The following is a 26,391-nucleotide window of genomic DNA, read 5'->3' on the forward strand; positions in this document are numbered from 1 at the left end:
TTGGACTGGGTGACCTCCAGAGGTCCTTTCCAACCTCAGCCATTTTAAGATTCTGTGATACTCACACATCTGTACCTCAGTTTAGTTTATCTTGGATGCTCAAAGCAGCCTAGCTATGCCAGGGTAGACTAAGCATAGAATCATTGGCTTGCGTAGGAAGCCATAATATAATCTTTAGCTGAAATCCAGGCTACTGAGAGAAAATTTCAGCATCCCTTCTAAGTTCAGTTCTTTGAGAGGCTTGGGCTATCTTTGCAATGTAGTACAGCTTGCGGGTTAAAAACACTTGGAACTAATCTGCTTAAGAGTGTAAAACTGCTCTTATGTGGGACCTTGAGACCTTCCAGACTCAATTCCCTTCCTACTTAATGAACGCTATGTTACTTTGTGTTACATTATCTTAGGTGGCCAAATTCTATCCAACGACATGCACTTTACCACTTTTTTCTAGTCCTTCCTTATCAATGTTGTTTGTAGATCTGTGTTTTGAGTATTGATAACCCATCACCTGTACTGTTTTTGAGAAATACTACTACAAGCTGCTGTGGCAATACCAGCTTCACACTCTGTAAAACCATCTTTTTTAGGCTGCCATCGTGGGAATATTGAATTTCCAGTTATCTGAAAATCATTATGTTAGTAACTCCTCTCCCTTACATGTTGGCATCCAAAGTGTTATCTTTTCCTTAAAGCAGCCAAAGTACAAACTGCTAGGAAACACATTCATGTCCAGTAGAATACAGGACTGATTGAGAAGGCTTTAAGAATATAGGGTTGATTCAGGATGCTAATGATTTCTTTGCAGCACTTGAAGCTTTCCAAATATTTCATAAGCTTCCTAATTTGTTTTCTGTTTGTAAGAATATTCTTTATGTTCAGATTTTGAATAGAAATATTTCAGAATATTTGAATAGAAATATTTATGTAACATCAAGAAGTGCTGGTTGGTTTTGGCATGTGGATTGTCTGATGTGAGCATTGAGCATTTTCAGGTTCATTGTGTTCATACCAATAGAGTCAAACAATGCAGGACTGCCTCTGACCATTTTAGATAGTTCTTTAGTTTGAATTCTGCGCTCAGAATAGTATTCTCTATGCATTGTGGTTATTTTTCTCCCTCCTAGCCTCTGAAAGTCTTCACAATCAAGCATTTTTTAGATAGGGGAGCTGGATACATGTCCCTTCTCAAGGAGGCATCCAGTGGACACTAAATTAATCTCTTGATATACTGCATGGTGCAGTGGCTCTTTACACTTTTGACACAAAGCATAAGAAAGACATGAACACTCTGGAAGCAGCATAAGTGCCTTAAAACAAGGTTGTATGTGCATGCTGTTTTCTTCAGGAAGAAGAGGACAGGGAAACTTCAGGTAAGATCAGAGCTTTAAAGAGTTTGAGTGAAGTGTATCTGGTTGACTCCTTAACCAAGGAAGGAGTCAGAAGATTGCATGAAGACAAATGACTGGAGCATGTAAAAATAGGCTTATGGCAAAAGGTTAGGAGAGCAGAAGAGTTTTAGATGGAGGAGGAGGACATAGGAGCAATACAAGCCTTGGGAAAAGATTTGGAGAGAGGAATACAAACTTAAAGACAGCAACTGCTCTGTATAAGCTAGAAAGGCAGGAGAGATACTGTAGAAGAATAGAGGCTGTGGGGCACAATTGAGCATTTGAAACAGAAATGTTATATATAGCAAAAAACTGGAAGACAGAAGTATGGGACAGCTGAAAGATATGTAGTTGCCAAAAATGAAAATGCAGCCCAGTGGGAAAGACTTGGATTGCAGCACTGTGGAAAGATGAGAGAAAGTAGGTTAAAAGGCTGCTGACAAGGATAGCATAAGCATAGTGGGGCTCAGTACAATCTTTGTAAGAGTTTTGTAATTTTGAAACTGTAGGATTTGTAGGATTTCAAATAGGAAATGGAATGGAGATGAATGAAGTGAAGGAAATATTCTTGTTTTGTGCACTTTTTTTCAGGAAAAGAAAAAATTCCAACTGCTTGGTAGCGAAGAGTTCTGAGGTTTCTGTGAGGCGGCCCTCTCAGAATGAAAATGTTGGTCATTTAATCAAAATTTGTTTTATTTTTATTTTTTTACAACTTATACACAATTCAAGAGAATTCAGTTGTCCTCACGGAAGTAAACAGACATTTCTTTCTTTTACAGGCTGCCAAAATGGCAAACTATTGCAAGTGTCAAAAACTGAGTGACCTTCTGTTCCTTACGTTTGCAATTGTCTTCATTGTCAGTAGGCTTGGCATATATCCTTTATGGTGAGTAAGCACATCATTTCCACCAAATGCTAAGCATCAAACAGATTTGAAAATAACCGTGTTGTAATTGAACATGATTCGTTGACGTTACTCTGTTTCCCAAAGCATCAAACAGTGTTTCAGATATAACCAGGTGTTGTAGTTGCCTATTTGCTAGACTGCCGTTGGATTTACAGTGTGCTAGACAAGAAATGTGGGGCTTCTGCTGGTTTTAAAGTTAGAAGTGAAGTGGAAATCGCATGGCTTCAGGTTAGCAGGTAGTTTCTTGTGTTGGCAAAAAGTAGGAGGGAAAATAAAATATTAGTCGCTGAATGCACTGAACAGATGCTAAGCTTGATCTTCACATTAGCTTACAGCTCATGCTTTATGAACATGTTCAGCTTAAAGAAAGCACAGTGAGCTAAGTCCAGCCCTGCTGAAATCAGTGTAAGGATGTTATTGTTGTGGAGATCTGCAGTACTGCAGGCTGTTCATTTTCTACCCTTCTATCCCTTCTACCCTTTTTGTTGGAGGTAGTGGGAAAGCTCTGTAGGACATGCATCTTTAAGGTAATTGTATTGGTGTTAACATAATCTCACCTTTTCCCAGACAAAGGTAGCTGCTTGCGTGTGCACACATTCTCTTCTTAGGTACATACACCTGAACACATACAAATACACACAGATATTTGATTCTTTAGCTGGGATCTTCAATATCCAGAAGGCTGCAGACTTGTTCCATACTGGTGGAGAAATTCACTGAAGTTTTTCTGTAACTATAGTATGAGTTAGCTTTGCCTAAAAAGGAAATGCTCTGCTATAGGTGCATGTGCCCTATATATGAGCAGGGCTGGGAGAAGGCATTGACCTTACTCTTTTATGTTCAAGATCCTTCCTTTCTCTAGTGCGAACAGAACTAACTGAAATGTCCACATCTCTGTGAGACCAGGAAGGATCCATTATTATGTCAGAAGATAATGGCAGTGGTTTTGGTTTTGGGAAGCATCAGAAATGTTACCCTTTGCAGAGGTTTATTGAGAAAGATTACAACCAAATTCTTTATTTAAGCAGACAGAGGATGTACGGATACCAGTATCAACCTCTCTTATAATTTCTTCTCAAATCCTGTATGATGGTATCTCTTTATGGCTTTGTTTACTGCAAACAGAATAAGCCTAAGGAGCCCTTAAGGTGTTTTATCAGTTCTGATTAACACTAGAATGTAGAAGTCTCATTTAGTGGTTAATGACCCCCCAGAAATAATATGATAATGCCTGACCCCTACTGTGCTATTTGTACAGCCCCATAACAGAAGGAGAAAATGTTTAGACACACAAACTGCATTTTTTAAATGCATGTTATTTTATTCCAAGGAGCAATGATTTGTTTCTTAAGCATCTTCTCTTCCTTTTCCTCATTACTTCCTTGAAGTTAACTTGGCCATTCATGAAATTTCACTAAATGAATTAAGTTAACTTTTTTTATCTGTATGATCTCAAATAGGAAAAACAATAGCATTTCTGATCATAGGATTTAATCTAACCATCGCACGCTGCTTTATGTTGGGAAATGCAGGAAAGGCTCAGTCTGATTATGGCAGCTTGAAATAGAAGTGCCACTGCTCACTTCTCTCTCCTTTGATGGTTTAAAAACAGTAATAAATTTAGTTTTTTCTGCGTGCTTTGAGGTGGGATTTTTTATACAGCTAACCTGAGAGGAATGCAGAGCATGAAGAGATAAGGTTAGGAAAGAGGAAACTCAGCTAGAATTTAATCTGGCAAGGGATGTCAAAGGCAATGAAGAGGTCTTATGTAAATGCAGAGATGACAAAAAGGACGACTGTGGTGACACAGAAAAAGTCCAAGTCTTGGCCAGCCTGCTCTGGATGACCTTGCCTGAACAGGAATGTTGGACCAGATAATCTGTGGGGGTCCCCTCCAACCTCAGTCTTCGTGTGGTTCTACAAGGTGCCTTATGTGTTTATCTGTAGCACTAGCAGAGCAGTTAAACCACTCTCTGTGTTATTTGAAATTGCAAAGAGAGAACTGCTGACTTTAAATATTGTTATTTAGACACAAACTTTACCAGATCACTGTTTTATGCTTGCTTTGAAGACAATTTGAACAATGAAGACTGGATTAATCTCCCCAGGGTGCATGATTTTGAAGGAGGACATTGATCTTGTATCCGTATAACTAGAAGCATCTGGCCAATATGCTTTTTCTCTTGAGATATCTTAAAATCATCAAGGTCAAGATTTTCCCATCCTTTACATCTCTACTGTGGTAGTCAAGTTTTTGAAAATCCACACTTTAACTTTTAACCTGGGACACTGAAAATAACACTGTATTTGTAACCAGAACTGAGTTTCATACCCTGTAATGTACACCTCATGCTGTCAGACTTGCAGTCCTGGAAGAGACTACCAGCACAGCATTAAGTTACAGAGCAAGCATAGAGATTTGAGCGCTGCTTTACAGGCATGGCGCTTTGTGCTGTTCATCTGGGGCATGTCCATCATTCCTGTATATACTTGGTACAAGCAGCAGTTCTATAACACTTCTGATTGAACATTGTCTGAATTCTGCTCTAAAGAGTAGCAGTGGCCCAGTGTACTGAAAGCAGGATCAAAATTGTGGTGAGTAGATCTGGGAAAGAGGAACAGAAAAGAGCATTGTGTGGTAGCTTTGGGTATTGTTGTTGACTCCCTTGGTACTGAATACTGGTTTAACGAGAACATCAGATTACAGCTATGGGCAAAGTTAGATGCTAGGTGGTATAGACAACAAACTTATTTTTACAAGAGTAAAATTTATTTGACATACTGCCTGTGTAATACCCATATTTTGTTCCTGTGGTAGAAGAATGCATCATAACACTGGAGTGGCTAGGTGGTATCATTCAGAAAAGACTCATAAAATCAGAGAAGGCAGAGGGATTGCCTGTAGCTAGCAGCAGACAAGGTACTCTTGTTTCACGAATAGAATGGTTACACTAGTGATCCCCTTGCCTTACCTCCTGCTTAGCTGACCAAAGCCATGTTTATCTCATTTGAATCTGTGAACAGTTTAGCCATTCACCTAGTCCTTGTGAATATGAAATGGAACTGTTAGCATTGTATCACTCTGAGTTCCACCTGGAACCTGATGCTGTTCAAAACAGTGTTTGACATTTCTGTCTATGTCTTGAAATTGTCATTTACCTGATTTTTATACCCTTTCAGTTAAAAAAAAAAAATAAAACAACAACAACAACAAAAATCCAGCATTTCAGCTTAGGAAATTTTTCTATTTAATAAATGGACAGTGGTGATGGTATTTTTTTTTCCTAACAAAAAAAAGTCCTTGCTTTGAAGCTCATGCAGTCTTTAATATGCTTACCTGCATGACTAAGAAATAAGAGTATCAGGCTCTTTTGAAATCTTGTTAAACTATGAATCACAAGTTAGCCCTAAAATACCTTCTAACAGAAAGGAATAAATGGAAAGGTATCTTCAGAGGGTTCTCTTGCTGGAGTGCTAGTTGCAAGGATGCCTCAGTCATAGGGAAGAGAGTATAAGTGTGGTGTATATTATTTGTGATTTTTGACACTATCATTTCTCCAAATCAAAGTATCAGTTTACATACACTTAATGCTTATCCTTACAAACATCCATAATCACAGAGTTTGGAGGCAGTTTCCTAGTTCTTAGCTTAGTGGGAGCATTGCACATGGGAGCCACGGTTAGTAGAAATTAAGTATGGGATGCATGAGCTTGTATCTCCTTTTTCTATCCGCTTTTTCTATGAAGCTGTAGTGCTATCTCTTCATCCCCATTAGCTTGTATGTTGGCAAATTTGAGTCACTGGAGTGGCAGCAAGCCAGAATACATAGTTTTGCTCTCCTTTTCCTCGTTGCTGAATATTCAAAGCAGCAAAATTTGGTGCTTGATTAATATTACATAAATATGCAAATTCCTCTAGCATAAAAACTAAGAGGTAAAAAATAAATAATTGGTGAGCATGTAATGTGAAAGGAAGGCTGTAATTTATAGGAAAACCTCCCCCACGCAGGAAGGCGAATATCCAAGGCAGGGTTCCAACAACGCTGCTTATGAAGCGCAGGCATGAGCTTGTGCTCCAGCTTTGCACAAGTGCCATTTAATTCTGCATAAAGGTGCTAATAAAGAATTCAGAATGTATCAAATGCTGTTGTCTGAAGGTTGTTTAGCAGCATGGCTAAGACAAAAGAAACAGGCAATTAGGTATATATTTAGCAGTCTTTCTACAGGCATCTGGAGTTCATTTCAGCAATAATTCAAAAACCCCAGGACACTTTCTTCCTCCTGCCACTAAGTGAATGTAGGAGTAAAGCTGCTATTTTCACTGACAAGACATTTTGCTTGTGAAATTCTCCCACTTGCGTATAATCTCTGTTCTAGCAAATTACAACATAAAACATAACTCTATGTAAGTTGAGGGAATATGATGCCTTCTCAAATGATACAGTTGTAAAGAGAATGAAGGCAACCACAAACTGAAGACTTGACAGAAGTGACGTCGAGGTCCTGGTTGGTCTAATACTGTGGTCATACTGTGCAAAGCTGTTACCTCAAGCTTTTCTTCATTCCATTAAGCCTTGCATGTTCTTTTCCCTAATTCTCAAACACTTTGTTTTGATGCAGTTGCGCATGTGCAGTTTTCTCTCTGTTGACAAAGGAATGGTTTGCTATTTAATGTCATTTTGTTTTTATTTCAGTAGCCTGAAAGGAAAACTCCAAGGGGCTGTAATATTTATTAATCATTTTTTGAAGCGAACAGAGAACAAATGGGCTCTTACATTACAGGAGATGTGGGTCTGAAGAAAGTAATGCGTTACAGCAGCCAAGACTTCCAGTCTTTCTTTGCTTGTTGCAGAATCCTTGCTCTGAGAACTGTGAAATTCATGAAGTTTGGGCTGAAGAGGAGTCCCAGAACTACTCTCTTACTGTGCTTATCCTTCCAGAATATATGTGTTGTGTTTTCTTTTTCTGACAGAGCAGTTTGAATAATGCTGTGAAGAGTTCAGTATCTGAAACTGGTTTCACAAGGTGACAGGGTATTTTAAAGAGCTTGAGTGGAAAGCAGTTGGTGTGAAGAGAGACATGAGGCTACTATACTCATTTACTGTTTTACAACATGTTGAAGTAGCTACAGAAAGGTGTAACTTTTCAATTGAAAGAAGGAAGGGAAGGCTCCAATGAAAGCAAGGCTGATGCTTACCATGTGGACAGTGCTAAGTTGTGTAAATTCGGATTCCTTCATGATTCTCAGAGTAGTACTAGTATGAGGTTATTTTTCACCACTTTTGATTAGTTATAGGAAAACTAGAACAAACTGAGTTGCAGGAAGGTGCCACAATCGAAAGTAAAGGGAGCAGGGTAATGGGGTTTGCATTCATTAGGTCTGTGAAGTGTCAGTGTCACACAGTGTAAATTCATTGGCAAATGTTGTAAAACACCAGTAACTTAACTGTACAAAAGTAAGTGAAAGCTTGATTCAAGCTAATTATAAAGAACACAGACATCTTCCTCCTGTCCCCCAAAATCTCATCTAGGTAGATTTGGTGTTACCCAGGTGCCCTGTTGTTGGCCTCTTCAGACACCCTTGATGCCTCCAAAACATTAGAAGCTGTGAACACAGATAAGAAAACTGCTTTGGCTACGTGGTTGTCTTGTTTAATATTAGTTGGTGCATCTAACTGAATCTCCTGTTTGTGCATCTGTTTGGAAAGATTCTGTCAATAATAATGATAATAATTCTCACTGTTTCAACCTGTCTTTTCATTGACTCAAAAGTGCAGTTACTAAATAGTTGTGGTTTTTTTTTTTTCTCCATATGACAACAAAAGCTATATTATCACAGGTCTACCAGTGCTCAGAATAACTACTTGTTTTCTTGTTATTCTTTCATTTTTAAAGTTCATGAAAATACACTCTGGTTCATGGCTGATTTGTAATTGCCTATCCATGGCAGTGATTATCCATGAGCCAGACAGGCATAGAATGATCCTTGCTGAGTTAGAATTAACTTCTATTCACCATGGTGTGCTGCAACAAACTCTAGTTACTTATTACTATCTCTCTTATCTCTGCATGACCAGCTGACTAGCCCTTCCTGAATTTCATCGTTAAACAACAGTGTGGGATACAGCCATGTTATTAATGCACACAGTGGGTCTCCAAACAGTGATCCAGTATTGCCAGTTTGCACTGTTCTGTCTCTTTCCTTTTGTTATGCAATCTGTTTCTCTCTGAGTGAAATTACAGCTTGAGTTATTAATAGGGCAGCACAGAGCCCCCATCAGTAGCAGCTGCTGAAGAGATTTGCTGAACCTCTGTTTTTTTCTGGCCTTGTCTTTTTTTCTAGCTGATTTTGACTGTTTCTGTGCGTTTCCTAACATGCAGGGAATTTGAATCATTGTCTTTGATCTGTTTTTCTTTCCCAGCAGATTTTCTATTGTTTGGCCCTTTGAGCATGTGTATGGTGGGAAGGCAGCATGTGGACCCTGACAGAGGCACCCTGCTTCTTTCCTCTGAACATATTGGCAAAACAGAAAGCTCAAACCCACAAGCATCCTACTGCATCAAAACAAGACGTGGGCACTAGCTAAAGCAAGAGTTCTGGTTATTTACTAGGCATGGTGAAAATCTAGGTAACCAGATAAATCCCATCTGCCCAAACCTCATCTAGATTCTGAATGATCAATGTTTTACTTATGATGGCCTTACTGATTCTTACTGGATCCTAAAGCCAGTGAAAACATTTCTATCCTGACCAATATTATGTATAGAGCTGGACAAGCATCTCTTATTGCTCTGCAGTAAAATGAATTACTTTCTTATTATGAAAGTATATCGTTGACACTGTTTTGACCTCATTTTGCTCATAACGTTGTCCAAAATAATGCACAACCTAGATTGTGGGTAGCAGATATTGAAAGAATAAATTCTTATTTTAATGCAATGTATTTGATTACTGATGTTATTCATGGTGTCAGTGAGTGGATGCTGCAGAAGTAACAGCAAAAATTACATAATATCCTTGTAATTCAGGTGCCCTGTAGTTTCAGCAGGCAACTTACAGCCTATGCACTTAACAGCATTTAATAAAGAGTTTTTGCAAGCTAACTAAACAGCATTTGAAGAAAGCACTGACTTCAACTCTTAGCTCTGTAGCAGAATATGTATAATGTCATCCCATCTGCTTTTGACAAAGTGCTACTCGATGATGTCCTTAATAATGCCAAATAATGCCAATTTTATTTCCTCAAGTTGTTTACAGCACTTGTGAACTCAGGATTATGTGAAGCAAAACTGAAGTCTTTGGAATGCTGGGTTAATAGTGATGAGTTTACAGGAAGGCTGTAAGAAAATGAAAGGCTGTGTATGTCATTCACCACTGCGGCTTTGCAGCGTAAATAACAAGAAGTGGCATTTGTTCAGTATTTCAGTTTTTAAGACTTACGTGTGATCACAACTGGAAAAAAATGAGATGAAAAAGGATTTTATCAGGTCTTCCAAAGTCAGTTCTTATTTTTAGTTTTTGTAGTCTGTGCCCTGTGCCAGTAATAATGACTTCTGTTGTTGGGGCAGGCTGTTCAGTCAGTGTTCTAACTTTCCTTTCTAAAACCTGATTGAAAACAGGACAGAAACAAGTGCTGGGGCACTTCTGTTCAAAATTATTCTCATGAGTGTAAATGTCTCAAGAGAAGGGAAGCAATGTTGGTGATGTTACTGTGTCTAGGCACTTTCTTATATGTTTTAGCTGCTTTCAAGTCAGCTCCTCAAGGCACAGTGACTGAAGAGCACAGTGGCTGAGCTGAGGAGGCTGAACTGATGGGTGACTCAGCGACGGCAGTCATCTGAAGTCCTCCAAAATTGCGTTGTTTGCAGGAAGGAGGGGAAAAGAGGCTGGCCATGATTTTTATCTGGAGACAGATGAGATAAAAATTTGACCCAGTTTTTGGGCTGCTTTCTTCAAGAAAGACATTGAGACTCTGCAGCATGTCCAAAGAAAGGCAACAAAGCTATGAACGGTCTGTAACACGAGTCTTATGAGAAACAGCTGAGGAAACTGAGATTATTTAGTACGGAGAAGAGGAGGCTCAGGGCAGACCTTATTGCTCTCTACAACAACCGGAAAGAAGGTTATGGTGAGGTGGGAGTCATTCTCTTCTCCCAGGTAACAGTGATAGGATAAGAAGGAATAGCTGTATGTTGCACCAGGTAATGTTCAGGTTGGATATTAGAAAAAAAAGTGTTCCTAGAGTGAAGCATTGGAACAGGCTGCCCAGGGAAGTGGTAGTGTCAGTGTCCCTAGAAGTTTTCAGAAAAAGGCACTGAGCAATGTGGATTAGTGGGTGTGATGGTGATGCGTTGATGTTGGACTAGATGATCCTAGTGGTCTTTTCCAACCTTAATGATTTTATAATTTTTAAATATAATCCATGATGTTTTCACCATTTATTTGAAAGATAAGTCACTGATAGATGCTACCATCACACTTTTTGAAGCATGGATTTAAAAATGATACTGTTGCTGCAGGGACAGGTTCTCAGTAAAAAATAAAATAAGGAATTCAGAGTGCAGTACTCCTACTACTGATGGTATGTAAGCCACTTGAAAGGCAATAGGCGTCTGGCAGAGGGGCCGCTGTGGCTGTTTTATGAGTTTTGAACAAGTCCTATTTAGTTCCTGCATTGAAGAAAGTTTGGATCATCTTTTCTCCTGAAATGTTTGCTGTGCCACGTAGCTGAACTCAACACAGTGTGTCTGTGCTCCAAAAGTAAGAATATTCCTCCCACACAAGTAGTGCATTTACTTAACTGAAAGAGGCATCAGGAAGGCTTTTATTTTCTGATAGCTTGTGCTGCAAAAATAGGAAACAGTCCTACGTAGTTACATTAAGAGCCTTTCTATTTAGAGAATACTATGAACTCCAGGCAAAGGGATCTTGAAATATATTTTCTGTTGCTTGTATAAAAATTTTATGTGCTTGAAATTTCTCAGATTTGGAAGTTTCATTCTTAGCAAAAGTCATTTCCCTCTGCTGTGTGCTGTAATCCACAGGTCTTCATGCAAGCATTTTCACAGAATCACAGAATTGTAGGGGTTGGAAGGGACCTCCAGAGATCATTGAGTCCAACCCCCCTGCCAAAGCAGGTTCCCTACAGTAGGTCGCACAGGTAGGCATCCAGGCAGGTCTTGAACATCTCCAGAGAAGGAGACTCCACCACCTCCCTGGGCAGCCTGTTCCAGTGCTCCGTCATCCTCACTGTAAAGAAGTTCTTGCGCATGTTTGTGCGGAACTTCCTATGCTGCAGAGATATTTTGCCAGGATATGTTACTGGTAAAACTTTTTGCTGAGTATAATCATGTTCAGCTAGGAAATTTGAATTCTTTTCATATCGTAATGTCTACTGAAAGACTGTCCTGAGGTTTGAGCTTGGATTGTGAAGATGTCTCTGACCTTGTATTCTTTTTTATTTCTTCTGTCCACAAGGATAGAAATACTAATATTCACACTAGTGCAAGATCAGTTAATGGGCAATAGCTGTTGATGAGAAGATATTGAGTAAAGAGAAAAGCACAGCTGAACATAGGACAGTGACAGCTTGATCAGAATGGTATCTTGTACAGTATGTCAAACATGAATAATTTCCTGTCTGTAGCAGCATTTTTTTTTTAAGTAATTGGAAATCTTATTGATCTACACAGGATTTAAAATAATATGATCTCAGGGTTGGGGATGTGATTTCTGCAAAGAGGTACTGTTGCTGCTTAGTGTCAGAGCAGAAGCCACCTGTCTGCACTGCATCTGAGCTTGTATGAGCAGTCAGACCTCAGCTGACTTGAATGTTTTCTGGTGTGACACTGGAATGGATGAACAGAACTCTGCATGATCATAGGATCATAGAATGGCTTGGATTGTAAGGGAGCTCAGATTATCTAGTTCCAACTCTCCGCCAAGCTGAAACTCAGAAGAGTGAGAAGTTGGTGGTACAACCTTTACATACTGGATTTGCTATAATTAAATATTTAGCTGTACTGCAGCTTGAGAACTCTGGGATATGCAGTTGCTGTAGTCCAGTTTTTCTTGAACTTAATGGCTGTTTTACTTGTCATTTTATACCCTTCTTGGGTAAAATGTTGGGTAGCTTGTTTAAGGTCATGCATGCAAAAATACCTATTAGATCACCTATTGTGTGTAAAGTTAGCTTAGCGTTGTTGGTGCAAGTAACTGGGGCAGCCTGGGATTTGAAGGCCTATTGTATTTCTATGAAGGTCTAAATAACAGTGATAAACCTTGACTACTGATGAACTGTAGACAGTATATCCTGTGGCTGGCCAACATGTGCGTGTGTGTACTTTCGTGCTCTTAGTGTTACAGTGTAGTCCATAGTGTTTTATAAACAAGCCCATTAATTTAAGTTAATTAACATGCTCCATCATCTTTGTGAGACAGACAAGCATTGATACTTTATATACATCCTTAACAATACGTAAACTGGGTGAAGGAACTTGAGAATTTCTTGGATCATACAGTAAGTTAATAGAAATACAGAATCTAAGCCTCTGACTCTTTGATCTCTGGTCTTAGTCACTATTTGGTATGTATAATGCAGAATAAGCTAATACGTTTGTTATACCTTTTCCACTATAGTAGCAGCATGCCTTTCATTCTGCTCATTGCATGTGCAGTCTGCCAGGCACTGGGCAATGTTGCAGAAGTTAAGGCAACTTGTACTAGCATTCGTTTCAGCTGCACAGTTTCTGCTTCTTTTGAACATGATAATAATGCCCAGCATGGCAGTAACCCTGCTATGCTTCATTCTGCAGTGTTTATCATGAATTTTCCACCTGCCTGGAACTACTCTTTTCACATGGACTTCTTTCTTGTCTTCTCTTATTTGTCTAAAATCCTTTCGGAAGCAAACAGCAGATTTTGCCAATTCTCAGATGAATTTAAACATGCATTTTACTCTTCCACCTCTCCAACTTTTTCTTTATCTCTTCTTCCTTCACCTCCCTTTCCTTGTTTCATCCCAAGTGTACGACAGGTGATCAACTTACCAAGAATTATTTTCTGCTATCCAAGACTTGTGCCCGTTAAGTTGCTGGGAGGGAGCATCATCTTGCCTGAGTCAAGAGATAAGCAACGTGGGCCTGTTGCTGATAGCCTCCTGAGTACTGCTTATTCAGCTAGAGAAGTTAGATGGTGATTGTTTAGTTGTTTCTGAAAATATGTTAATTTTGTTCTGAGCATTAAATTAGAGCAGTACAGTAAATGCAGAACTGTTTTGCTTCAGCTACAAGACATTTTTCCAATGTCTACTCCATAAACATAAAGCATTCTGAAAACACAACTGTATATAAGGTTATAAGATCCTTTCATTAAATTATGAATCATACATGTATCTTAACTTAATAAAGCAAAAATAAAATGCTAAAATATTTATTATGAAATGCCTTACATACGACAAGGCCAGAGTGTTAGAAATCGCTACCTGATTTGTGGTCAATGCTATTCGTATATATATAAATCATTATGCTGTACTCTAACTTAAATGTGTGTATACATACTTATTATTGCTTGGACAGATTTTAATGTTTTTGGAACGGACTGTAGCTGTGGCAAGTGTGATTATTTAAAAAGTAGAGCTTGGTGTCCCTAGCATTTCAAAAGTGAGTTCTGCTGTCCTGAATCCTTGCAGGACCTCAGTTACGTCCCTTTTGCATTCGGACAAAGCATGTTGGTTGCCATCTAGTGACTATAGGCTGGTAGCTAATTCATACAGCTATTCCCTGGAGAGGTTGCAGATCCCTATCGCAGCCTGGGAATGTGTTTTGAAGAACATGGTACTAGTGCTTGGAAGTTGCATGCAAAGTAACAGTCCCCATATATGCCGCTTCTTTCATGTTGGTAGTACACAGGTACCAAACCATGTCTGGAGGAAGTCGAGATGAAAAAAACTTTAAGGAATTAAGCAATCATTGTTATTAATGAGCATTTTGGTTATTTAAGACAGCTGACACCTGCCAGCTTTATAAAAGAAGAAATGCATGCTGAGAATCTTTCTTTCCTGTATGTAATGTCTCTTAAGTGACATTAAGCACTATAAGCCAAATTTTGGTGGTGATTCTCTCTAGAGACACCAAGTCACTGCTGCTGTAAGATGCAACTATATGGATAGATCCCATCTAATCCGTATTTGTCATCTTGATTTAGAAAGCGCATCCTTTGAGATTGCTGGCTTTAAAAAAGTGTAATGATTTTTCTGTCCCTTTCTCTTCTAGGATATTAAACACTACATTATTTGAACTGTATGAAGCCCTGGGCAATTTTCCTGCCTTGTGGGTCTTCAACGTGCTGCTTGTGGTTCTTCAAATTCTGCACTGTTTTTGGTCGTATCTAATAATAAAGGCAGCCTACAAAGCTATTTCAAAAGGCAAGGTAAGACAGCACTGATAGACTTCTGTTACTATTTTAACTGTTTCAGTATCAGTACGTGGTCACTTTTGGGGTACTTTTTCTTTTTGAACCCTAATACATTACTAAACATGCCAGTTCTGTTTTTCTTCTTCATGCTAGTTAGAAAACTGTTGGTTTCCCAGCTGACAGTGATAATAATAATAATACAAACCGAAATTCTTCTGCTTTTGCTTGTGGCAAGGTTACAAACCACAACCTCTTTTGTTTTTTAGTATTTATGAGACTCTGGGAAGGACCAGAGGATCCCCCCCAGCAAGACTGCTTGAGATAAAATGTAACATCTTGTTAGCATTGTTACATTTGATGGGGAGATGTAATTCAGAAAAAATGCTAACCTCATTCCACTTTGTGTGCACTTTGTCTGCAGAAACAACACTTGTATTTAGACTATGAATGTTATGCCTAAGGATTGTCTAAAGTACAGTGTACTCTGCCCTTAAGGACTAGAGCTCATAAGTAATTATTTTAGATGTGTAACCACCCCCAAATGGAATAGGAACTGTTCTGTAGATAACTGCTTTCTTTGAATGTACTTCAGAACTTGGCCTCTTGTTTTGCACCCTCTCTTACTCTGCTTGTCTATCCTGTCCCTTGTGCTGCATTGGAAGCCTGGAAAGTGGAACCCCTTGCATGTAAGTTTCTTTACATTTACTACGCAAAAGTTACATTCTGCAAAATACTGGAGTGTTTGTTGTTGCTTTTGTTTTTGTTCTGCAGTTTCTGTCTGATTTTTTTATTTTTTATTTTTTATTTTTTATTCATCGCTTGTATTTAGATATTTGAAGGAAGGCTGTCTTTTAAGGCTGTTTTTACTTCTTGTCTGTGCATCACCTAATATTCATAGTATCTTGGTGTTACAACCATTTTTGTACATAAATATTGGCAGGATAACAGCTACTCTGGTACCATTCAGAAGGCATACATGAGAATATACGTCCTCTGCCTTGTAGTTCAACCAAGGAAATTTAGGTTGTACAAAAGCAGAGTCAGACACTTGCAGCAAGATAGTGACCATGTTAAAACTGCCTATACATTAATCTAGGACTCTTTCTCTAGATCTTAACATTCTTATTCGTTTGCAACCACATCCTCTCAGTTTCTACAGTAAAATAAGCAGTGCTATCGCAGTGCATAATGTATTACTGTTACCCACCTTTGAAACAGCCCAGAGATTTATTATCACTAAATTTGTAAGCACTCCTGATAATCTGTTTCTTACTCTCTTTTATGCTTCAGAGTTTTGTAAACCTAGATATATATATATATTTAAACACCCTCCTCAGGAATTACTCCAGTTGATTATTTTGGAGATAAATAAAGAGAAGTAAGTACTGATTCAATATAGATTCATACCAAGGTTTAAGTGCAAAGACCTTGGTATGTTACTTTCTACATTTTTTTTAAGTGGCTACATCATAGGATTTTCTTTTGATTAACTGGCTTTTGAGTATACCCTACCAGAATATTTAACAGCAAATCTACTATATTAAGAGAACTCAAATGATGGCAGAATTTTCAGGTGATCAGTCTCCCCTCACATTGATCTAAGGTGCATCTCGTTGAGCCAATTCTCTTTTGTCTGATAAAGGTGTAATTCTAAGTGTATTTCTATATCTGCAACAGCTGTAATATAAAAGTCGCTGTATATGAGAGAGACTAAAGTAGTCTGTTAATTGAAGCTGTGTAGTATGGCGTGGAATTTCCAAGCACAGCTGAAGTCCAATTTCACAGATGCCAGAATTGTGACGCTGCTAGACATTGACACTAAAATCCAGCTATACAGGTATAAGGAAATATATATATACACCTGTATATATACCATATATAGCTGGTATATATATATTCCATATACTGTATAGCTGGATTTTAGTGTCAATAGGTGTGTTTTCTTTTTTCCTCCGCTAGCAAACAATGCTGTTGCTCAGGTTTATGATATAAGGTCAGTAGCAGCTCTGGGAACCCCAAAGGGAAACAGTCATTTCTGAAGCAACAACTAGACAAAAGAATTGCCTCCAGGGCTTTCTGGAATAGAGGAGAATTACTGTAATTAAAAATTATGTTAAGTGATATTCCCTGCTATGTGGTTGTTTTGATTTCTTCGGGGAAAAGTCTTGCCATGTGTTTTCTAACTCTTGTGTCCATTCACTGCTGTAAAGTCTACTGTAACTGTCAGATGTGGTGATCTATACAGTATTGGTAGATGCTGACAGAATTAGGAATCTCAGCTATACAAACAGGGATACAAACAGGAGTGGAAAGCTGCATATTTAAGCTTGCAGGCAACTTCAACTTCATGCCTCTTTCTGTTCATCTGATATAATTCTACCATTTTTATAGATTTTCAAGCCCACACTGGATAGAGATCTGTGATAAACTCTTACCTTACTGCTAACACTGCTTTGAGCAGGAGTTTAGGCATAGACTTCCCAAGGTCTCTTCTGACCTGAATTATGGGCAGTTATTGGGAATTATATGAGACACTGGCTGTGCCATTGTTACCACCTGGGGGAAAAAAAGAAAAACTAAAAAGCCCCAAACCCTTAAGAATTGAGCAGGCAGGGCTTTTTCTTTGCAGGATTTTCTTTTCTGTTCTCCTTTTTCCTCCTTATCATGCCTGTTGTTTTCTTCTCCACTTCTTGTCCCCCCTCTTTTACTTGTTTCGGGTGCAAAGTCAACTCAGGGATTCTAAAGGGACCTAGTGTTCAGCTCTCAAACTTAATGATCTTCACTTATGACCCTCAACGAGCTCTACTGAAGAGAAGAGTAGACCCGTTAGCCTATGGAGTAGAATTCATAAAGTAAATAAGTATAAATTGACAGGAATTAAGTTCAGCTGGGAATTAGCAGAAAATCATTAGCAATTAAAGCCAGTATGTTTTTGAAGCAGCTTTCAAATGGAAAAATTTTGCAGATGATTGAACTTGCTCAATTGCTTGTGTGGCTCCTGTGATAGGAACTCGACTGTCCTGTGTTTCCAACCACCATTCTCGTCATTTCTCTAAGATCAGACTGCAGTTACCTGGTTCAGTGAGCTATGTTTAGGCTAATACTTCTACTGCCAGCCCACAGCACATTTCTTGTGAGCTGTATAGTCTCTAGAGAATGACTTAGGAAGTGAAGGGAAAGAGGTTAGTGTGAATATTTTGCCTTTATCCTGACATTATCAAGTCAAAGAGAAGTACCCCAAGGGAAGCATAGGAATCCCTGTACCAGTGATGAGCTTACCGATGTATTGAAGACATAGAAAATAAGGTTGTAGTGGGAGGGCAAAGAGAAGGGGGCTAGGCTGAACTAGGGAGTTTGAATTGTTGCTTCCTTTAGTAGGTACCAGCCTTTGCCTTGATCACTGTGCTCTTCCCTCGAGATATTACCTTGCATGCATCAGTGCAAAGTTCTTACCTTGCCTCTGCTCACAAAGAGTGTATGTACTAGCATCTGTGTTTGAAGGGAGTTCTAGGCAGGAGGAGAAATGTGCCAGATCTGATACCACTTTCAAATCTCCAATTGAAAACTGTTTGAGTTCTCTGATTCCAGCTTGCATCAAAAAGCTCCGTTCTCTTCTTAAAATTGTCTACTGCTTGTTTTTTCTCAAATTCTACAGGTAACAAAGGATGACCGAAGTGACATTGAGTCAAGCTCAGATGAGGAAGAAACAGTACCTCGTTCAAAGACCCTGCACAGTACTATCACCACTAATGGGACTGGTGGTGCCAATGGGACAAATGGTTATCTTACTGGTAGCACATGCTCAGAGGAGCATTAATCTTTGAGTGTCACAAGACATAAACAGGATGAACTGTTTGCTACTGTAAGTAAATTAGAAGTTGCGAATGCTGTTTCTTCATATATCTCAGCATAAAAAAAATTAGGAGTATCGAAGCATTCTGATAGTGCACTGCCATACTCCCTGTTTGTGAATGAAGACGACACATCATTCTGTATACGTAGGTAGGCATGCTGTATGTGTATGTAATTGACACAATGGGAGCAGTATTTTCACTTGTACCATATTTGAAATATTATTTATTCTGTATTCTTTCTGGGAACTTCTGGACAAAAGGGAACATCTATTCTCAAACTTTATCTCTTGGGATTCTCAGTGGTGGAGAGTATCGTGCTCTGATCTCTTCTGTCCATTCCTGTTGCTTTTGCTGAGTCTGCTATAAATAATAGCTGCTTTATTTGTTACTTACAAAAGATAGAACATAGCTTTGCAGATTCTAGTTCTGCTTCAGATATTTTGTTACTTTGTGTTTTAAAGTGCTGGTTTTGAAACTGCCTATCGAATCACACTGGCCATTCCTCCAATATGAAGTTTTAAAAGACTGGATTTATATGTTGAATGCTAGGTAATATGATCAATTAGCAATTAGGGAAAAAAGAACCATTGTGATTGTGGAAATGTTACTTTAGAATAACCTAAAATTCAGAATTGGTGGTTAATTGCATTAGAAGTAGATTTGATTAGTTGTGCAAATTTCCAGAAGCATTGATGTCAGCAGTTAGGATGCACTCATTCTTGCCTTTTATTTTTGACAATCAGCTTTTTACACAGATTCCATGTTGAAAGTGCACCATTGTGAATCCAGAACTCACTCCTGAAAATATTCTTCCAAGTTCATAAAGATGAGAGCAGAGAATGAAAAAAGCAGCAGATGAAATCATTGCTTCCTTGGACACAGTTTATTCTAGGTATCGTTCTTAGAGATATTGCCACTTTTTTAGTAGGCTGAAGAGAGAAAAGACAGAATGCCATACATTACTAGAAGTAGTTTAAATGCATGCAAACTTCAGCAAAATTCACTTAATATAGTTCTTAACATAAAACTTTGAAGGTTCAGCACTATTCTATCACTTTTATAAATAAAATTAAGTCTGCAAAATAATTTTGCTCTCCTGTTTCATCAAAGATATATAAACTGTGTCCTGAAGAAGACAAAATAATACCCCAAATAGGTATTATTTTAACGTGATATACTCACTTCTTCCTAGATCAGAGTTTGATATAGGATGCTAAGGATCATAAAACTCTTGCAGGACATTCTTCTGTGATTTGTGATAGCAGTGCCAAAAGTAGGCAAGGTTCTTGGGCAACAGACTCTATGCAACCTACTGTTCAACAGTACTGTGTATGTGCACACAGAACCAATGTGCTTATAGACCAAAGACATATATATATATATAAAAGAAAAAAAAGAAAAAAATATGGAAGGAAGGAATAAACCAGGAAAAAAAATCTAACGGCATGTCTTCTGTATTGAAAGGGACTGGAATGCTGCTTTCAGCAGAAATTCTAGTCCGGGAAATATTTTTTTATTCCTTCTACCTATGCAAAATGGTAAAATAAAGATGGTTTCTGGCATCATAATACATGTTTAAAGACTCTATTGTATACAGAGTCCACTGAAGAAAGTTTAGTTGCCACTTCTCTCTTTTTTTTGGGGGGGGGGAAAAAGCTTTGTTCTATTCCACCTGTGAGTCTTGAAAACTTCTGAAACTTTTATTACTCATAGGCACCATTTGCACATTAGCAAAAGACACGCTGAAAGTAAGGACAGAATAGTATGAATGAAAATCGTGCCACCTCTTAGTAGAAAACAAAGGTAAGAAAACAAAAAAGTTCTAAATCATGGGAGAAAAAATGTCAGTTTTGCTACTTATACAGCATCCTTTATTATTCAGCAGTTTCATAGTTTGTATGTCCCTGAGCATATCTGAAGGAGAAAGGAAGTCTTATTTAAATCTCCCTCTCCTCTAAAAGCTTCTTTGCCTCTAATTTTTTTTCATCTGTCTTCTGTGCCTCTGATTTTAATGCAAGTAACACATATGAAGATAGCATGTAATACAGATGAAGATACCGTGATTGCAATAGAAGCTATCCCATCCACAGTATTTGAATGGCCACTGTTTAAGAATTATTGTTAAGATTATGCTAAGGTTTTAAAACAAAATGATCTTGGGATTTATTGAATAAGTGTTATTAGTTCTGAAATCTGACTTGCTAATTGACCTGGTCATTGAGAATAACAGTATTATAGAATAACCAGAGTTAGAATAGACCCACAAGGATCATTTAGTCCAGCTCCTGGCTCCACACAGGACCACCCACAATTCAATCCCTATGTCTAAGAATCTTGACTAAATGTTCCTTGAATTCCGGCCACATGAGATTGCGACCACTGCTCCACGGGAGATTGTTCCAGTGCCAACCAACCTCTGGTGAATAGGCCTGAACATGCTTCCTTCATGATGTTCATTTCTATCTCTACTGGATTTCCCTTTTGCAAAGATAGTTACAAAACTGGCATTCTGGCAAATATTTTGTCTTATATGGGGGCAGAATGTTGCTCTAAATTGTCAGTGTACACCTATATTATTGTAACATCTTTGATATCTGGACAGAAAACAGTTCCCATTAACAATCTCCAAACAAGAGGCAGGTAACGTTGGTCCCTGTTGATCCTCACCAGCTCTTTTGTATAGTATTGAGTCAGACCTACAGTCAGTGTTACAAACACAGTTGACTAGCTGCCTCTGGCTTAGTGTATCCCCATTGTTAAATAATGTAACTTGGATTGAAACTTGGATTGAAATTGGTTTGAATTCTAAATTAAGTTGTATCTGTTATGCACTAAAGCATGTAAATACTTACTGTGGTTCATCTGACCTCCAGTAACTTATCTCCTATAAAACAGGCTTTTTGAAGTCTATTCATAGCAGCTTAGAATAAGTATAAATATGTCTAGGAAATAGGCAGAGTAACAGGGTCAAAAGGCATGTTTGTGAAAATGGGGTGAGAGCAAAGAAGCTTCAAGTACTTAACTAAACTTTGCTAAACAATTTTTGATGGAGATTCATATAATTTTTTATCTGTCCTTACTGAAAATGACCAGGTGTTTTAGTGATCATACTTGGTAGCGTGCTTTGATTCATTGCTTTGGCCAATGGATGTCAAAACTTTGGCCTCATCTTCCAGACAATATCACACACTTGTTTCCTTTTCAGTTGAATTTGTTTGCTTCTTTGCTGAAGAGGTTTGTAAGGTGCTTTTGGAGGCTGTTACATATGTAAAGGATAATCACACATATTCCTGAAAATGTATTAAAGTGATTCGCATGGCTCATGGTAAATGCGATATCTTAAAAGGTTATGTATATTCATACCTTCTGTAGAATTTAGAAATGAGGGTTTGTATTCTGTAACCTTTTTGTCTTCAACCTTTATGCTCTCTTTCTATAGTACAGTACACGACACAGTGGTTAAGATGTTGAAGTAGAAAAATGAGGAAGTGATGTGTAGAGTTTGTTAGTAAATGGTAGGAATTTTTCTTCTTTCCTTAGCCAGTCCAGAGTATATTAAAATAAATTCAGGTGTCCCTTTGCTTACTGCTTTTCATATTGTCATGTTTTGTACCAGAAAAAAATAAATATATTGGTTTTTTTTTCTTAAGAAAACAAAACAAACGCAAACACTTAAACATTGCAGAAAATGGAAGAAATATCTAATGAAACAACAATGGTGAACGCTGGAGTAATTTGGGTCTTGATTGTTGTTAAATAGTGCTAGTTCTATAATACCAAAGTGTCCCATGCTGTTTCCTTGTTGCCATTTTGTATTTTTTCTATGCGTTATTTAATTCCAGCAGAGCTGAAACAGGTGTCACAGCTTCAGATGTGTTCGGCTCCTGTTTCAGATTGGGACCATTCTGTATGATTGCTGATGCCAAATCCTTTTTCTGAGATCCAAGTACATGCACTAAAGCTTTGCTTACAGTAAAATAATTCTTGTCTTAAATCTGTGTCTGTTTTGAATGAAAATCACTTCACAGTTCTGAATGGACCATGATGGCAAATGCTGTTACCCTGCAGCAAATGTCAGTGATCAACTTGAGGTGATTTAGACACCGCGTGTTTTACGCAGCCTATTCTACTAAGAAGCATAATGCCTGTTATGTTCATCTTTTCATTAGCTCAGCCTTCCGTATTCTCAGATAAATATGGGCTAACATTGGTTTTCTATAGTTGACGCTTTGGTATTTTTTTAATCTATTTGCTACAACCCATTTTTGTATGTCTCCTACTTGTCTACTACTTGTGACATTTGTTGTAAGAGAAGCTGTTGAATACTTTTTATCCTTCCTGTAATGTAAAACCTGTTAGGCCTAACTTCAGTGTTCTGCAAACTACAGTTGCCTTTAAACCATAAAGAAAAACTAATTTGTATTACTTGTTTTGATGGGTTTGATTTGGAGTAGGGATCTAATGGGAACTTCAGGAAGACAACCTTATTCTTTATTTCTTTTCTTTTTGGAAAACTTTTATGGAAGTTTGGAAAAGTGACATATGTGTGTAGCCTTTAAATTGTAAAGATTTCTAACTGTAGTTGCAATGAAAACACAGTGTTTGAATGTGTCTATACAGAATTCTGTTTTTGAAATTGCTTTCAATTTGAAAAATAGATGAAAAGGCTATGAAATGATGTTTTGCAGCTGACAGTGATTACAGTGATTATATATGAGATGGAAAAAAAAAAGAAAAAAAAAAGATTCTTATCTAACCTAAAATGATCTATGTAATTAAAGACATTTTATAGCTTCTGTTGAACTTCATCTTCTGGTAGTCCCAGGATTTAAGTTTCATAGATAAGCTCTCATGTTGTACTGTGCACGTTGACTGCCTGTTGCAAGTCAGGGTTAGAGTGAGGCAGATGACACTACTTCAGCTGTGTTTTCATTACAATCTGGTGCTTGAGCAACTCTTTCAGAAATGCAATGATATGTAGGAACTCCACAGTCCCAGACACAGTGATGTGCTAGCTAGCTGAAAGTCCTTTTATGTACAGCTGTTGCGTAGAACTTTGGGAGTTATTTTGTGTTTGACTCAGTTTGGTTTTTTCGTTGTTTCTTTTTATATTATGGACAATAAGTATTCCTCATGAAGTCTCTGGAACCAATTAATATTGTGGGTTATTTTAATTTGGAGACACTTTCATAATAAACATAAATATTAGGAATGTACTGTCAGTTGCCTTCTTTCGCATGAAATGCAAACAAGTTTTCCTTTGATTTGACTCACAGTCTGGTATCCCCACTGCAGATGCCAGCATTTTTAGGACAAACCAAATGTGTCTTTGCAGCGCTTGTCACTGTGGTATTGTCTGGTATTTATTGGTTTATATCAATAAGTGTTAGAAGAATAAGTTCTTTCTGTGAAAAAGAGACATTTTGCTAGGATTTCAAATATAAAATCCTGGAAGTTATCATTTCTGAATGTCCAGCTTTACTCGCTTCAGAAGAGCTGTCTTTTTCTCAGTCTAGATGGACTTCACAAATGGAGTTTTATAAAAATGGATGTTCTTTTGTATGTTTCAGGTTAGACGGTCAGTTGGTAAAGCAGCAACTCCAGTGTACTTAGTTGGAATTTCTTTCATATGCTCACAGTTGTAGAGTTTAGAAGATACCACCATCAGGCAGCCTGTGGTGCAGCACTAGAACGCTATGAGGAACTACTTGAATGATGAGATGCATAGAAACACTCATACAACTTCAGAAGAAAAATTAGGTAACGTTTTTGCAAAACAGAAGTACCAGTTATATAGGAATATTCACACATCAGGTGGAAGTTTTTCTTCTGGAAGACAATTAAGTCTGGAGATTTACACTGTATTTCAAGAACTAATTACTGCAGTTGTTAATATGTCACCATGGTAATATGTAGAAAAAAAATCTTGCAGATTTAGTATATCATTTAAATTCTTGTTAATTTAAGAGATGTACTGGAAGATTTAGTTATTTGGGAATTTATCCAGTTATATGCTTAATGTCTTTTTCTTCCTGTTCCATATGTACCACTCAACTTACATAGCACAGGTAACAGCAAGTGTGTACAGAAAATGGTTCAGAATAGCATATTAAAAAGCAAGCAAGAAAGAAAACAACAAGAATTTCTTGGTGTTCTGCCTTCAAGTCTGTAAAAATCTGCAAAAGCAGTGTGGTGGTTCTCAGAAGAATGCAGGTCTGTGCTGCTTCGGAAGAGCTAAAACAGTGGCTGCCCACAGAGGTTGCTGTTTGTGAGTTTCCTGCAGGACAGGAGGTGAGTGGAAGGAATCCAGATATGTAAATGTGCTCAAATTTCAATGTGACTCAGTAGTTCATCACACTGTGATGGGCAGAACCTGGGAGCATGCATGGAGGGATTTTCTGCTCTGCACCATCAGTTCAGGCTTTTCTAGTGCAGGTGGAGGGTTGCTGTTTCCCTAACTCATGCTGATGTTTTTTTGGTGCTCTTTTGTTGTTCTGCATGATGTTATTTGCACCCCTTTATCTTATTTTACACTGCTTACCTTTGTCAGTATGTTGCCTCCTGAAGTGTATTTCACAAAAGAGAATGCCAATTTGTGCTCAGGTACGGAGGAGCCCTGGATGATTTTAATGTGATTATCACAGGTTATTTTTTCAGAGATCCTATGTTTATTTTATTGGGGAATTTTAAAGTATAAACACACCCTTTATTAAAAAGTGTAAGACATATCAAATGAATAATGCTATGAGTAGTGAGAATGAAATTAGAATGCATGTTGGGCTAATTTAGGTGTCAGAATTCTTACTAGTGATTGAACATTCTCTCTGCACTCTCAAAGCCATTGCCCAGTGAAAACTTAAGTGCTAAGCAGCTGCCTTTAAGTTTGATAATACTAAACCTTTCTGTGCAAGGCAAATGCAAATTAATTCTGCAAACGAGATTATTTTATTTTTACACGTGTTCTGTGAAGCTTAGCTATGCATATGTTAGAGGGGCAGAGGCTTAGCACTAGAGAATAGCTGGCTTTCCCTAGATAGTTGCTGCTGGTCCATTGGAGGAATCACAATATTTGCTTTGCTTTGCACAAAGGAAACAAGTGAGGCTGGCTGTAGGAGGCAGCCTGTGCTTGTGGAAACCATTGAAGAACATTGTGAAAATATGCTTTAGAAAGTAGTATGCTAGTAATATGCTAATAGAAGAAAAGCACAAAAAGATTTTCTTGGAAGGTCCTACTTTCATGAAATTCAGAGTTAATGTTCAGTGTGAGACGCTATGGATTTCCACATAAAACAGACTGCAGAAACCCCTAAGATTAGGTACGCTGGCAAAATAAACAGATTGAGGTAAAGTGTTCTGAGGGAAGAGTAACCCTATAGGTGCAGAGACAGTGGGAGAAAAAATTGAAAATAAATAGAGCTGACAAAAATTTTGGAACATTAAGCACAGCAAATTGGACTAGAGCTTGTATTGTTAGATGTCAGGGGAAAAAACTGCCAGTGCAGTTGTGAGACAATCTGAAAAGGTAACGTTCAGCAGGAAAGGTGACTGTCTCCTCTGTACAGCTTGAGTGCTGATGGTCTCAGTAGCCTTCTTGATTCAGAGATACCAGAGCAGCCATCAAAAGACTGATTAATATATTTTAAAATAGGTAATGCTTCGAACACTGCATTTTATATGCAAAATCAAAAAACAGAGGCATTGTAGCAGACTCTTCAGAGTTGCATTAGGCCTGAAAGTAAGGATTATCTGCACTCAAATGAGTGTTCAAATAAATAATAATTTTCTCAAAGTTAGAGTTTTGAGTCTACAGTATTTTAGCATAAATGA

The 26,391-nt window shown here is 38.0% G+C and overlaps 1 protein-coding gene across 7 annotated transcripts in view; it reads left to right on the plus strand.

Annotated features, from left to right (window-relative positions):
* CERS6 (ceramide synthase 6) overlaps window positions 1-23,772 on the plus strand; it is a 114,793-nt gene extending 91,021 nt beyond the window's left edge. For 5 of the 7 annotated variants that reach the window (XM_048952336.1, XM_048952338.1, XM_048952340.1 and 2 more), the window contains 4 exons: window positions 2,168-2,274; window positions 14,569-14,725; window positions 15,373-15,396; window positions 18,366-23,772. In XM_048952336.1, the coding sequence (XP_048808293.1) occupies window positions 2,168-2,274; window positions 14,569-14,725; window positions 15,373-15,396; window positions 18,366-18,527 (450 nt within the window). In that variant the 3' untranslated portion in view covers window positions 18,528-23,772. Of the gene's footprint in view, window positions 1-2,167; window positions 2,275-14,568; window positions 14,726-15,302; window positions 15,397-18,365 lie in introns of all 7 variants that reach the window. The other 2 variants (XM_048952343.1, XM_048952342.1) reach the window with 2 other exon arrangements.
* Window positions 23,773-26,391: the final 2,619 nt, after the last annotated feature.

Source organism: Lagopus muta, chromosome 8 (genome assembly GCF_023343835.1).
Source record: "Lagopus muta isolate bLagMut1 chromosome 8, bLagMut1 primary, whole genome shotgun sequence".
Taxonomy (NCBI): Eukaryota; Metazoa; Chordata; class Aves; order Galliformes; family Phasianidae; genus Lagopus; species Lagopus muta.